At 42.9% G+C, this 16036-nt stretch overlaps 1 protein-coding gene across 1 annotated transcript in view; it reads left to right on the forward strand.

Moving 5' to 3' along the window:
* The window catches only part of TMEM232 (transmembrane protein 232), a 148804-nt gene that overhangs the window by 26294 nt on the left and 106474 nt on the right, over positions 1 to 16036 (forward strand). Inside the window, exons 5-6 of the mRNA XM_056849001.1 lie at positions 6469 to 6568; positions 10333 to 10499. Coding sequence (XP_056704979.1) covers positions 6469 to 6568; positions 10333 to 10499 — 267 coding nt within the window. The remainder of the gene's footprint in view (positions 1 to 6468; positions 6569 to 10332; positions 10500 to 16036) is intronic.

Here is a 16036-nt window from a genome sequence, read left to right on the forward strand (position 1 = left end):
GAGCTGGCAACCCTACCTAATAACCTCCTATGTATAATGGTTCCTTTTGGGCACTTCTTCTTTAGTGGTATTATTGCCATTGTATACGTTCAGTATACTGGGATCTTACAACTGGAGGGTCCTTGCTCTTGGCATGATCTGTTCAGGAAGTCATATATGGTAATATCTGGGCAGCATTTTCTCAGTTGAGGAATGCTTTCCCTGTGAGACCAGCCAGGTTACAGCCCTGCCCAGCTTTAGACTGGCAAGCAAAGGCCTTTCTGTCTTCTCTATTTTTCTTTAGTCTTTTTGTTCTGGTGCTGGGCTGAATATTTATTTCTTTACTTCATTTATACTCTGCCTTTCTCCTGGTGAGGACTCAAAGTGGCTTACATTGTTCTCCATTCCTCCATTTAGCCTTACAACAACCTTGTGGGGTAGGTTAGGCAGTGTGACTGGTCTCAGACCACCAGCAAGTTTCTATGGCAGAGTGGGGATTTGAACCTGTGCCTCCCAGATCCTAGTCGAACACTATACCGCTCTGACTTTCTCTGAATGTGGTTATTATGTTGTTGTGGTTTTTAAATTTTTGTTGGATTTTAAAAATTGTTTCAAGACTGTACACAGCCTTGACTAGTAGCAGAAAAGTAGTAAAGAACTCTTCAGACTCAGTGAAATAAATTAAAATATTTCCTGTATTAGAACAATTATTATTGGTTGTTGCTGTTTCGTAACGCTGCAATAAAAGCAGATTGACCCTCTGTCAGAGCATCCAGAATGAAGCACACAGTTACTTAATCTTTAAGATCTAGCTATAGACAGATGCTTACTTGAAACCCATCCTCATAATTATTGATGGTGGAAATCTATAGTGCTGTTTAAACTATTAAATTGCACAAAACTATTTTCACCAATACGCTTAAGTAAAAGGAGTGCATGTTTCTATTTTATGCCATCATCTTCTTTATAACTCGTTTAATCTCAGATCTTTATCTTTCCACATTCATATCTGAACTTAGTCCATAAATATATATTTTGTGAAATACTCCTTCCTCTTTCAAGTGATCTTTTAATGAGATGCTCTAAAGCACATATGAAAAGCAGCTTTTTTTGTTCTCATTGCATATGACTGGCTTTGATTTTTAAATAATTTCCAAGATCATCTGGCATAATATGCTCTCTCCTGTTTAAATGATGTGACCTCTTTATTCTCCCATATGGATTATCATTAACGGAGAGGTATTATGTTAGGTCACATAATCTTACAGTAGCAGCAAGAGATTTATGCATTTGAGAGAGAGGTTGAAATTGAAGCCATGTAAATGAGAGTGTCCAAATGAGAGCATTTACTTCTGAACGCTAAAGAAACCTGCAGGATAACTGAAGAAAAGTGTAGCACATGTTGAATGGTTTCAGCTTGAATTTCAGTCATGTACCTCCTTTGTATGGGTCATAGGACCCTTTCAGACAACACATTTTGATTTTGATTGTAGCGATTTCCCTGCTCAAACTCTGGGAGAGTGTTGTGATGGTGGGATCTGCCCATCAACTATCCCAGGAACATTATAGTTAAAATCCTAATATACTTCTAGTCAATAAGCATTTAATTTATGCTTTGTGACCTTGATACTTCTCTTTATGGGCACAGCCACATGCATATGGGAGAATTAGCATGAAGCTCAATAGGGCCCTCTTTGCATTCAGTGTATTCATATGGGCACATGTTAGGGTTGCCAGGTCCCTCTTTGCTACCAGTGGGAGGTTTTTAGGGCAGAGCCTGAGGTCTGGGGAGGGGAGGGACTTCAATGCCATAGAGTCCAATTGCCAAAGCGGCCATTTTCTCCAGATACCCTGATCTCTATCGGCTGGAGATCACTTGTAATAGCAGGAGATCTCCAGCTAGTACCTGGAGGTTGGTAGCCCTAGCACATGTACATTGCAGTGTTCTGTGTCATTACCAGGAACAAACAGCAAAACATGTGCCTTCCATATTCTCCAACAGTTCATCTGGTACTGCAGGCTAGCCTGATGGGAGAAGCACCTCCTCCTGGATGCAGGCAGAGTTGTGAGCTTTCTCTTGACTCTAGTAGGAGGGGCTTCTCTGCTTCCCAGTTAGGTTGTCCCTGGCAAGCAGACAGGACATTGGGAGCTCGGTTGAGTGAGCTTGACTCTGGTATAATTATTCAGCTTCCTCTCCTCTTCTAATCTGTCTTCTCTTTCCCAGGGAAAAAGGGGGTCTTAGAGGCTTCTACTGGGCCCTGAAGCCTGGAGACAGTATCTCCTCCAGAGGCATTCTGCCCTTCCTCTACACTCTCCCACCATTAATGGAAAGGAAAGTGGGAGAGATGCAGCTGGTTGGTTGAGTCTTGGACTGGCATAATTTTTGGCTTAGGTGCTGGGATCCTTCTCAGATTCCCAGAGCGAGGGGCACGAGGCTGAACCTGGTCCAGGCCCATATTTACAATCTATATTAAATTATTTCAATATGAAATTATTTATATTTCCAAAAACCATATGCCATCAACATTAATCATGTGGTTTTTAAAATATATTTTTTCACTTGTAGTCTGAATCTCAGTCAAAGAAAGAGGACTCTGTAAGAGGAGAGGAAAGATGTCATGAACTTCACTGAGACAATAGTTCATTCATATATGAAAGGAAATACTTCCTCCTCTCTTTTCCTCACAGCTTAGCTGAGTGTGTGATGGACACAGTTTTCTGTTCCTAGAAAGGCAGATAGGATCAGGGACATGATTTCAATGGTTCTTCATTGGGCTTGACAGATTTAGTGACATTGGCAAGTCTGTTGGGATTGTTGGTGTCCCGACAAGATGTGACTCCATGGGCCAGATTCCATGCAAGACCACTGCAGAAGTTTCCCATCTTCTCAAACTCAGTTCCCTAGGTTATACCAATGCTTTCTGACCTATCTCAGACTCTTCATGAGGAGCTTGCATGGTGGAAAAAGCCAACCATGTGATCCCTTCGAGATCCTCAGAGAGGACTCCTTATGATGGATGCCAGTCTAAGCAATTAGGGAACTCATCTCCCTGGCGAGCCAGCTCAAGGCTTCTGGTCCAGACTGGAAAGCAGGATGAGCATCTATCACCTGGAATGGAAAGCTGTAAAACTGAGTCTGCTTTCCTTTCAGAATCAGTTGGAGGGATGGAATGGGCTGATTCACATGGATGTCATGTTAAAGAAGTCATGTGTCAACCATCGGGGTGGGTGGGTGTTGGGTATAGTTTCTATACTCCATAGCAGTGAAAATCCTAAATTAGGTGGACCTATATCTGTGATCCATGTGTCAAATCTACTAGCATGTTGGCTTAGCAGATGCAAGCTGGACCAAGTGGAATGGAAGTTAGATCCAGAGGGGGGAAAGCAAACCATAGTTTGCCAGTTCATAAGTAATTTGAACTAGCTTGAATGTGTGGTTGAATGTGGCTTGTAATCGCAGTAACAGTGAGCATGGTATAAGCTGAGCAAAAAAGCGGGGGGAAAGCTCTATGTCTAGGGTTGTTAGGTCCCTCTTTGCAATTGGCGGGAGGTTTTTGGGGCAGAGCCTGAGGAGGGTGGGGTTTGGGGAGGGGAGGGACTTCAATGCCATAGAGTTAAATTGCCAAAGTGGCCATTTTCTCCAGGGGAACTGATCTCTATCGGCTGGAGATCAGTTGTAATAGCAGGAGATCTCCTGCTAGTACCTGGAGGTTTAGCAAAACCAAAACAAAAGCACCTCTGTGCCTATACCTTGGTGGTTTGGAAATTAGCACGGGTAAATGGTACACAAATGCTCAGAGCCAGTTAAGATCTTACTATGTCAGTATCCCTTATGGGAACTTGTGGACACTGCTGTGGCTTAAGATTGAACCTTTATGGACTTTGCTAGGCTGTGAAATTACCATTGCATGGATGAAATAATATGGGGCTGAAGAAACCAAGGTGGAACGGCCGTCCCCCATGTTTTGATCTATAAACCTTGGATCCTTACCTGTTGGATTTACACCTGAGAATAACTTATACCATTGGAACGGATCATCTTTGAAATATTTAAGAAGAGGACTTTTTTGCCCATAAAATGAATTATTCCATGTATATAATGTATATTGTTTAGTCACAGTTGTTAAGAATATTTGCTTCACACAGCTTGTCTTTTTTGTCTAGCACCTAATAATATTTGTATTTTGCTAACTGGCTCTGAGCATTTGAGTACCTGGAGGTTGGCAACCCTATGCCAAAGAGTAGTAACTGAGACACAAGGTTTAGCAAAATGCAGGACGTAGAGGGAGAAATTGTACCTCCCATTAGCTCTGCAAATAAGTTGACAAAATGACTATTCTCCTAAAATGTTTAGTATCCTGCCTGCCCACATAGCGGTATGTCATTTGTTGCCCAAAAAACCAAAACCAAATCCAACTGTCTTCATAAAGCATCTCCACCTGGTCTCCCAAAGGCAATTTAACAAACATGCTTCAGGTATTGCTTTGTCTGTTTTCTAAAGATGTTTTCCATGTTTTTGCTTGGATTCTTTAAATGGGGGTGATCTTACAGCACTCAAACCTATTTCCAAGAAAAACTGTGAAGTAAGCTGCTCCCCTATTCCAGGGAGCCCAATTATTTTGACATCTTAAGTTCTAATACACTCTCTAAGACCTCTGTTGTCTTGTTTAGCACTTTATTTTCTTGAATAATGGTTGTATAGAGACTATTAACTTTCTCAGGCATTATTGGATTTTTTCCCTGTCAACTGGTATGTTAATTAACAAAAAAACTGTTTCACTGTGCACAAGATTAAAAAAAAATCAATTTGAGATCACCAGGTGCGTCATAAGCATTATTAAAACAAGCCCATATTTCAGATGAGATCTCTGTGATGATTTGTCATCTGTGCAACACTCCCATTACTTTGTATGAAGCAGTGCAGTTCCAGTAATGTGCTGGCCACTTATTTGGTTTTGTTAAGGCCATTTAATATAGGAAGCCAAAAACTTCTTTCTTTGCCACCCCCTGAATTAGAGGCTTTTGAGGAACGCTGGAAGTTTCAAAGCAGGGACTTTGGTAACAAAGCAGAATTGTCTTATTCCCTCTATCACTATGGCAGCTTGCATGCAGAAAGAAGAGCTGGCCTGGCTATTGCGGCACTGTAGTGCCGTCACCGCAGATGAGTGGATGCTATGGCAGCTTTGAATTAGTGGAGATCAGGTGATATGAGGAACCAATAAGGTCCATCAGGCCCTCTAAGTTGCTGATTCTGACCTCTGAGACCGATGTCTGAGCAGGCTGTTGTTCAGGTGTAGGAGTGCTTGCTCACTAAATAACTCCTTGCTTGAGTCCTCACTAAACAACCTACATGCCTTTCTCTCTTGACATCTGCCTGCCTCCAGATCACCAGTTTGGACAGCTTTCTTCTTATTACTGTGGCTTATCAATAGGGTTGCCAACCTCCAGGTGGTGGCTGGAGATCTCCCGCTATTACAACTGATCTCCAGGCGACAGAGATCAGTTCACCTGGAGAAAATGGCCGCTTTGGAAGGTGGGCTCTATGGCATTATACCCCATTGAAGTCCCTCCCGTCCCCAAACCCCGTCCTTCCTAGGCTCCACCCCCAAAATCTACAAGTATTTCCCAACCCGGAGCTGGCAACCCTGCTTATCAAGCACATTTTGATAGTAAGCAATAATAACATTGCTTTCCTCTTAACCTACGCATAAGACTTTTGCCTTTCTCCAAACAGGCTAAAGAATATGGTGCAATATTCATCGTATGTGCAAATGTACTCTTCTTTGACAATAGTAACCAGTGCACTCAAAACAGTTTATATCAGAGGAAGACTGCAGTGAGTAAAGCCCACCCTCTAAAGACCTTCAGTCTAACCTAAGGCCTTTTGAATGTGGACTTAAATCACAGATATTCCTATCTAAAATGTTATGACTTTGAGTGGGCTGGCAGACACACAAAGTGTTTGGGTAATCAAAAGTTTAAATTAGTAGGAGTAGTATTTATACAAAGCAGTGATTTTTAAAGAATGGTTAAACCCTACCAGTGTACTGACTAGGGATGTCAGCCTCTAGGTGGGACCTGGGGATCCCCTGGAATTACAATTCATCTCCAGACAACAGAGATCGGTTCCCCTGGAGAAAGTGGATGCTTTGGGGGTGGACTCTGTGGCTTTGTACCCCACTGAGGTCCCTGTCCTCCCCAGGCTCCATCCCCAACCTGGCAACCCCACTTCCACATCCCATACTGGTGGCCAGGGGAGACCTGGCAACCCTAGTGCTGAGATAAGATGTTGAGGGTAATGTGATACTGAGGGAGCTGGGTTTCCAAGTCATGAGTTTGGGTGGAGCCAATAAGAGGATTCTGAATGTAATAAACAAAATTCCTTTAATTGATACTACAAGCTAAAAAGCTTTGTAAAGTGTTTAGAAGTTGGCCACTTGAGTTGTAACAACATGATACCAATGAGTACTTTTGTGTTTCTTTTGACAGCTTGGTTTTTTGGTTTTTTTAAGGCTTCTGCTGTTACATCTTCCAGGTTACTTGGAGTTTTGTGAAGAACAGAAATCTAGGCTTCATATTAGCGTAAAAGGTAGATTATTATTTCTCTTCCCCAATCCCATATACAGAATATAAGATCTCTGTCTCTCTCTTTCTGATGTACATATTTTTGGCACACTGTTGAAATCCAGAATTAACCACCTCATTCATTCATTCATTTGACTTCTATGCTGCCCTTTCCCGACCAATTCAGGCACAGGGCGGCTCACGTCAGGATCCAACAACAATTAAGATCACATCAATTTACAATTCAAACTGTGCCTCCTTCCAGCAATATCACCCAAAACTAGGGTTGTCAACCTCCAGGTACTAGCTGGAGGTTTCCCACTATTACAACTGATTTCCAGCCGATAGAGATCAGTTCACCTTGAGAAAATGGCTTCTTTGGCAATTGAAGTCCCTCCCCATCCCAAATCCCACCCCCTCAGGCTCCGCCCCCAAAATCTCCAGGTATTTCCCAACCCGGAGTTGGCAACCCTACCCAAAACACTGTAACAGGAGAGGAGAAGGGCTAAATCAGATTTAGCTCAATTTGTACTTCACTGCTTACTCCAGCATTACTTTTGTTTGGTAAAGACACTGTAAGCTGCAAAAGGAGAAATGGCTGTGAAGGCAGTAACTGCCCACATTCACTGAACTATTTATTTAACTCAAACCGTTATTTACCTCAACCCAGAATTACTTACCACTCTTTAGGAAACCTGTGCCACTTCTACCTTTGCTTTCCCCATCAATTTTACTCCTGAGAAAATCTGTAACATATTACATAAGTAACTTGTGCAGAATGCTAAGTTTGTGGATAGGCAAGATAAGCACAATAAGCTTTTCCATTACAAAGTAGTTATTGTTGGATTCCATAAACTGGACCTCTCAGTCTATTCAGGTCAGGAAGCTATTAGCAACATTTGGTCAACTCAGTTAATAGGGTTGCTAGGTCCTTCTTCGCCACCGACAGGAAGTTTTTGGGGCGGAGGTAATAGCAGGAGATCTCCAGCTAATACCTGGAGGTTGGCAACCCTATCAGTTAATAATGTCTAATGATAAATGGGCACAACTCATGTGCTATAGATAGTGGACGTAGCAGAATGAAATGGTTTGGGGTGTATTAATTAGTACTCTGTAGTAATTATTTCCATAAAGTAGCTGCATTTCCCCCCCCTGCCGTCAAGTCACATCTGACTTAAGGTGACCCCTTAGGGTTTTCAAGGCAAAAGATATTCAGAGATGGTTTGCCACTGCCTGCCTCTGCATCACGCCATGCCCCTGGTATTGCTTGGAGGTCTCCCATCCAAATACTTGCCAGGGTTGAGGCAGAGAGTGTGACTGGCCCAAGGTCACCCAGCAAGTTTCCATGGCAGAGCAGGGATTTGACCCTGGGTTTCCCAGATCCTAGTCTTACGTTTTAACCACTACACCACATTTGCTCCATAGCTATCAATATTTTTTAAATATTCTCACACTGAGTCTTCCCAGTACTAAATAAGCTACTAATGTTGGATTAAAAAAAAAACCAGTCACAAACATTATATTTAAGAAACCATTTATTTTAGGATCAGGGAGGAATAAGTATTATGGGCTTGAAATTTTTAAAGAGCTAGGTTTATTTTATTCATTTCTGGAATTGTGTTATAAAGTAAGAACAAGCTGCATAACTTCCTTGAGGTATATTGCAAAAATTAGCTGTCCACATTACCGTAGTTCATAGGTTGGACTGACATTTCTCCATTCATTACTTACACACATTTATCACAATGTTGTTGGAATTTAAACAAAGAAAATGTTCTGTGGAGGATCAAAACAGAATGTTGTGACTTACAGTACCATTTTAATATATAGCAACTGTGAGCTCATTGGCTTATATCAATGGAAAGTCAGAATTTAGCCTATAAAAATTTAGGAGAGTTCTGCTAACAAAGGGTTAAATCCTATTTCCAAACCAGTGGAATTTTCTTTTTTAACATGCTGGCAGAACCTCTTGCATAGCATTGGCTTATCTTAACTTGCTATGGATGTCTGAGAGCTGTAAAATGCCAAAACATTTGTGTTTAACTATCCTCCCACTCTTTACGTTTGCCAAGAGTCATGCACCTTAACCAAACTGCAGAAATAAATACTGGCCAGAAAAATATTGCAAGAATAGTCTAACTATGGCTCTCATTCAATGGTCTGACATTCATTAGTGTTGATAGACTAACTGGAAGGAAAAATTAGTGAGTGTTCAAAACATATGGTTAAATCCAGGCAATCTCTTCCAAATTTTAAATGGAATTTGATTAATGTGGATCACCCATGAAGATATGTTCTATATGTTGGCATGGCCTAGCTTGCCTTCTCAGAGGGGGTGAAGTTACTCAAACAAATAGAATAATCAGCCCTGCAAAATACTCTGATCATTTACCTCCAACAAGGCCGTGATACAGACAGTGCAATCCTAAACAGAGCTGCACACTTCTGAGTCTGTTGAAGTCAATGGGCTTAGAAGGGTATGTGACTCTGTTTAGGACTGCACCGAGTCTGGTTCTTCAGCGTCACGAATACCTCATACAGATTGCTACGTGTGCCACAATGACCACAGGAGGCACAGAATGCTGGCCAAAACACCCACATGGCCGTTCATTCATAATAACAGTGTTTCTAAGAAATTAACTTAGTGTCAAACACCTTCCAAATGTACTCAGGGTGTTTGACATTAATGCACCTTCTAGGCAATGACTCAGCAGGCTGCTCCTGTGGTGGAAGGACTGCAGCGCTATTGCAGTCTTGCCACTGTTATCAGTTGTCATGGCCACAAATTAATACACAGAATGAAGAACACAGAACCAATTTTTTTTAAAAATACTGATATTCACTGGAATCTCTTCCTTACAAGGCTCGTGTACAGCAGCAGATGCAGAAAATAGACCAATATCTAAAAAAAACCCCAACAACCTCTAGTTGTCATTCTCACACAATGTTGTAATATCTTGAAATGCACATTGGAAATTCTGCAGGGATAGAATAGCCTCTCACTGATAGAAGCCCATTCAGTTCAGTCACAGTAATTATTTATAGTATATTGTTCAGCTCCCTGCCCTTGCATATGTGTATGGGTACATGCATGTGCACAGTGTATCAGTTTATAACACTTTGTACGTTAACAGCATGAAATATTATAATACAAAGATTCACTTCCCATTTATAATGAAAGCATCTCATCCGGTATGAGTCTTATCTTCAGATCTTATTAAATGTTCAGTGTTTCTCATAATAAGGTATATAAATAAATATTTTCAGGTAAAAATACATATGTTCCTTTTATGAAAAGTGCCATCACAGGTTGAATGTTTCCACATTAACTGCAAATGTGCACATACATCCAGTTAGCTAATGATGACTAATTATAACTATCACCTTTCTAGACATCTACATCTATAATTGCATTTAATTAGGAAAACAATCCTCACAGAATCTGGCTTGCATAAAATCCTACCATAGAATCATATGTGTAGTTTTTTGTTATACCACAAGGGGTCACACAATATTTACAAATATGCTCTGGGAAAGTTTAGCGCTTTCTCAGTCAAGTAAAAATAAGCAAGAGTCTTGCGGCACCTTAAAGTCTAGCACATTTTTATCCTAGCATAAACTTTGAGGACTGGAGTCCGCTTTGCCAGATTCACGTGGTAGGTCCCCACTTGGCTGCCATATATGATTACGAAGACAAAACTTGTAAAAAGCAAGTAACAAAACCAGAAGTCACCTAATAAACGAAAGGCAAACAGATGATACTGGCTGATTTTTCTTTTGATGCCACAGCATTAGCGGCTTGTGAGCTTGCTTACCAGCTATATCCCAACATCAGTTTCGCGGTGAATTTTATGCTGAAGGCTGGAGAAACTATCTGTGGAGCAGCAGAATTCTCTGATCCAACAGCATCTGATGCAAATTTGGAAGATGTTCAGGAGGAGACAGTTCGGAACACGGTAGGTAACACATACGTGGGTGATATCTGATGCATCAAGTAACATTATCATGATCTAATCAGCATGCTTGTTAATGTTGTGAAAAATTATTAATGAGGTGAACTGGACAGTTGCCTACAGTTCGGCAAGAGACGTATTATATACAGATCAAAGTCTTCAGATCATGATCCTTCTATCCAGACTTGACCTACCCAGTTAGTAACATGCAATGATGATAGAGTGGCACAATTCATGTAGCCAGTGGAGATAGCAGCATTGATTAAAACATTGTCAAAAGACAAACTAATGAGATCACATGACCACATGACGCTGCCTTATACTGAATCAGACCCTTGATCCATCAAAGTCAGTATTGTCTTCCCAGACCAGCAGCGGCTCTCCAGGGTCTCAGGCCGGGGTCTTTCACACCTACCTGCCTAGTCCCTTTAACTGGAGATGCCGGGGATTGAACCTGGGACCTTTTGCATGCAAAGCAGAGGCTCTACCACTGAATCATGGACCCTCCCCAGATCAACAGGCAAGTGCCTTCCTTGAGATCACAAAACTGAATGCAAGGCAGAGGTGGAATTTGATTAAATGCACCAGCCGTGCCATCCTAAGCAGTGTGCACCCTTTGAGGCCCATTGACTTGAATGGACATAGAAGGGTGTAGCTGTGTTAGCACTGTAAGCTGCCCAAATCATTTTTCTTTTCAAAAAATTTCTACTGCTGATCAGTTAGGGCTGGTTTGCTACCACGAGTTGCCTGCTGCCAGTATGATGCTGGCTGACCCACTTCTGCTAAAAAATGGGCTCCCCTTCCTGATTGCCCCCACCCACCCAGTAGCAATGGGCATTTCTCATCAGCGAACCCTCCACAGGCCACTGCTACTCTGCACCCCGCTGTAATGCCACAAAGTTTCACACAAGCTCTGAATTACTTCTCCTTACCACGCCACTCCCTCCAAACAGGAAACCAAAATCAGGCTTCTTTGAAAAAGCAATGCAGCGCGCATTGCTTCTTCACACAGTGCACGATAGTGCGGTGGCACTGAGGGCTTTAAAAAGGTGGGGGGGTTGAGACAATTCACAGAGGATAAGTTTAAGACAACGTATGGCCCATGATAGCTAAATGACATCTCCAGGTTCAGAGGCAATATATCTATATCAGGTGCTGAGGATGGTGATCTGGGGAAAGTCACCACTTTTGTGCCCTACTTGTGAGCTTCCAGAGGTATGTTGCTGGTCTGGACCTCATCTCCCCGATTTAATTCCCTTCCAGATGACAGGCAACAAATTCACCCCTTGACACTCCTCCCTAATTAAATGTGCTCTCAGCTTCGGGGGTGGGGGAGGGATCCAAATGTATCAATTTCTAACTGGTGCAAAAAAAATAAGTATATTAAATCATGCCAGTTATGTGCCTGGACATTGAACTCCTGGGATTTTTTTTTTACCCTTTTCCGAAAATGACCATTGTCAATTTGCGGTGCACAATGAATAAGAAATCACGACATTGTGGCCTGCCTCAGAGTGTGGCTGGGGTCAGAGCTCTTGCATAAACACCATTGTCAAAAGCAAATGAAGGGTGTCAGTTGGACATTGGCCAAGGGCACAGAGGAACTCATTTTCTGCAAGGTGCACAGGTTTCCTTAGTAATCTCAAGGTTTGTAAGGCTGGGTTCCCATGCCTTTTGTTCTTCAAGTGCAAATCAATATCCCTAACAGAACAAGGCAACAAAAACTGTGCAGTGGTCTTTGAAGAGTTTCCTGAATATTTTTCCCCTCCAATGGTTTATTTCTTCAATATGCTGGGCTGACCAGGTTCTCCATAGTCACTTGATGTACTCAACCCTTTCATTTAGATAATTAAAACTTGCCAAATTATATGTGTAACTCTCCGTTTGTTTTGACTTCTAAAGAGCTGTTACATTCCCTCGTGAGTAACCAATATTTCCTTCTCCTTTCTCTTGACTTAATTGCATATTTACTTCCAAGACCCCTAGGATGCGCAAGAGCTGACCAGCATATCTCTCCTCCCAGCTGAACTGCAAAGAATTCTAATTACCCTGAGTTCTTTACTCATGCTTTCTATCCAGTGCATTTTATGTTATTATGATTATTAACTTTTCCTAATAGAAAAAAAATGGAGGGGTGGATAATTATGACCACCTTTTCTCACTTTATCCAAACTTATCACCACTGATTCATCAACCGTAGTTTGGGGGAAGAAAAAGCCAATAGCACGTGATGCTAAAATTCTCCCTAATTTTTGTTAATTCATAGGGTTCTAGGAATATATATATGGCTGGGCAGAGGTGGGGAAGAGCTGGCTGGAGAAAATGGGTGTAGATTGTAGAGCCAGCCATTTAAGTCCCTGAACCAGAATGTTCTGGTGTTTTCTTCAATAAAAGAAGGTTTTTCAGCAACCTGGCCAGCCTGCTCTACCTTCTGCCCTAATGGCATGCGTCTGATAACTGTGGGGCTATTAAGAGAGCAAAGGATAAATGCTAATGGACCAGCTGGTGCTATATTGCCCTCTGTTTCTCAAACCCTTGAGTTATATCCCTGCTGAGTGCTGAGTTAATGCAGTTGGAGGGCTGTGGCAACTATCTTGCATATTTGAGCGTCAGCCAGGAAGGAATGCTCAAGGGTTAGGATATGGACTGGAATGGATTTTGTTGTAAATTACCCAGGGCTCCTGTTAGAGAGCTCTCAGTCATCCTGGTTTGCTGGAGGGTGCTACAGAAACTGTACTCCTCAATTTAGAAAACCTTGAGGAATAATTTATTGTGCAGCTCAATTAAATATATTATGGAGACTAAGCTCCATTAATAGTAATTGAATCACCACCCTGATATTTTTAGCTGTCTCTTCTATAATCTTTCTGAAATCTTTTTCTGCTCTGTTACTTTTTATGGAGAGATTCTGAGCTATGCCAAAGAATGGCAGCTCTTGAAATAAGGAAAATAAAAATAGGCATATAAGGAGCGGCTGTAATGGTGCAGCTGAAATGTGTAGGTGGATATCATCTATAATTTACTAGCCGCACTGCCAGGACTGATGACATTCAAAAGCTTCAGACACATCTGAATTTGAGAAGACTTTCCTTTGTCTGCTAAGCATAAGTACGTTACAGAATGGTGTATCTGGTGACAGCTTTCTGATCCCAGTTCTTGGTGACGAAATCAGTTTCACATCACTGAATGCACAGGAAGCAAGTGTATCAAAGGCACCGTTTTCTCCAGTGATGCAGAAGTTCCTTGTTGCTAGACAGTAACAGTATTATTATGAAAAAGGTTCTCTTGTTTTGGGGTCCCCATCTAAGTCAAGCATTTGAACAATGAGTCAACTTAAGAATTTTGGCAGTATTTTCTGTCCCAGCCTGTATATTGGTTGGATGTGGCAATGATAGGGTTGCCAGCTCTGGGTTGGGAAATACCTGGAGATTGGGGGGTGGGGGTGGAGCTTGAGGGTGGGGTTTGGAGAGGGGAGGGACTTCAATGCCATAGAGTCCAACTGCCAAACTAGCCATTTTCTCCAGGTGAACTGATCTCTATCATTTGGAGATCAGTTGTAATAGTGGGAGATCTCCAGCCACCCCCTGGAGACTGGCAACCCTAGGTAATGAAGTGGGGGGAAAGTACCATAAGAAGTGTAAAGCTGACATATAACAACCCAGTGATACTAAGCCCTAGGAGAAGAATAGCTGCCAGCACACGGGAGATGGAGGTGCAGACCAAGTATTGGAAATATAGAGAGCAAAGATGAACTTCATATGGGGAAAGGAAGATGTCACATAATGGTGTGGGGCTCTGCAGGTTTGCCACCTACAGAATGTCCTGTCCAGGGATCTCTCCCTCTTACACATACCCTCCTTTCCCCCAGCTCCCTTCAGGCCTGGAGCAGCTAAGATCTTTAAGAGATTGCCACCCCTCTGGTTCTAGGAGCTTACTTGAGAGGTCCCAGAGCACCCTCCCTGCCCCCAGGCAACTCCCTCTTTAGTCTGGGTGTGCCCTGATGCATGGCCTAATTTGAGCCCTGAAGAAACCAAGCAGAGTGAATGGGGCAGAATTAATAGAGAGCAAAACTCACAAAGGAAGAAGCCAGCTGGAAAACAACAAAGTTCCCTGACACGACTGCCTTATATTGGTTCCTTCTCTATTGCACTACCTGATCCTTATGGTTGCCAGGTCCCTCTTTTCTACCTGCAGGAGGTTTTTTGGGCAGAGCCTGAGGAGGGCTGGGTTTGGGGAGGGGAGCGACTTCAATGCCATAGAGTCCAATTGCCAAAGCAGCCATTTACTCTGGGTGAACTGATCTCTAACAGCTGAAGATCAGTTGTAATAGTGGGAAGTCTCCAGCTACTACCTGGAGGTTGGCAACCCTACTGATCCTGGTAGGCCAGATTCACCCACCATGGGTGAGGGATCATCTCCTCCCAGAATAGCCTCATGGCCTCTCAAGCTTCATGGAGTGAACTGAAGCCTGACAGTGGCCCTCTCCTGAACTATGTTACTTGGCCACCACAACAACACGTGTTGCCACTGTTCCAGACATGCAGTAAGCCCTAAACACAAAGGGAAAGACTCATGCTTTACCCCGTGAAGCAGGCACTTCGGATCCACGGGCAGGACAACCCCTCTGAGTGAACCAGAGGGAATCCATTTTCCTGCAATCCCGTCCCAGTATCCAGCAGATGCCATTTTGCAAGGAACAACTAGACACGTAGCCAGCCCCCCCCCTCCATCTGCATTGCTAACGATCCATCGGAAGCCCCCGCACCAGAGAGATCGCACCTCAGGCAACCAGGAAGTGATTCACCCTGGACGCAGCTGTTCGCGCCTTTGTATCAACTCAATAAACCCATCAACGATTGTCTCCCGGTTCCCCCGGAATTGCACAAAGTCTATAGGTTCTAGTTAGCCTGTCTAAATCACCCATCGCCCCACCCCAGTAGCCGATCGTTAACGCCATTGTCTGTCTTTGTTTGCCACGGGAACCACGAGGGGGTAAGCCCATCATCCCCAGCCCCAAAAGAGTATAATTGGGGTAGTTCTCAGCCATAAGCTAGCCTTCCTTTCCCCCCTCATACTTGCTGTCACTCTGTCAGAGTGGGCAGCGATGCACAAACACGCAGGGGACCCCCCCACCCACTGCCCCCTTTCTATTCCTCTCTGCTGCACGGAACCTTGGACGTCCCCCCCCCTACAGGACCAGGTACAGTATTGCCCCTCTTCACAGGGAAATCTTCCACATGGGCAAACTTCTCTCCTCTGCCACCTTTTTATTCTCTAGGCTCTGTGTGTGCATTTTGTAAAAATCTGTCTTGTTTGTGTGTGAACATGTAATTGAGGAAACACATTCTAATTTTAACTCCATTGCTTCTGCCTTATTCTTTGAACCACGGAACGGACTCTGGTAGACATAGGCTTAGATCCTGCAGTTATGCCCATTGCCGGTTATTGATTTGCTAATTCCCCCATATAAATGTTCATAACCGAGCATTTTGGCTAACAGAACATAAGAACATAAGAAAGGCCCTGCTGGATCAGACCAA

The sequence above is a fragment of the Euleptes europaea genome, chromosome 4 (assembly GCF_029931775.1).
Source record: "Euleptes europaea isolate rEulEur1 chromosome 4, rEulEur1.hap1, whole genome shotgun sequence".
Lineage (NCBI taxonomy): Eukaryota > Metazoa > Chordata > Lepidosauria > Squamata > Sphaerodactylidae > Euleptes > Euleptes europaea.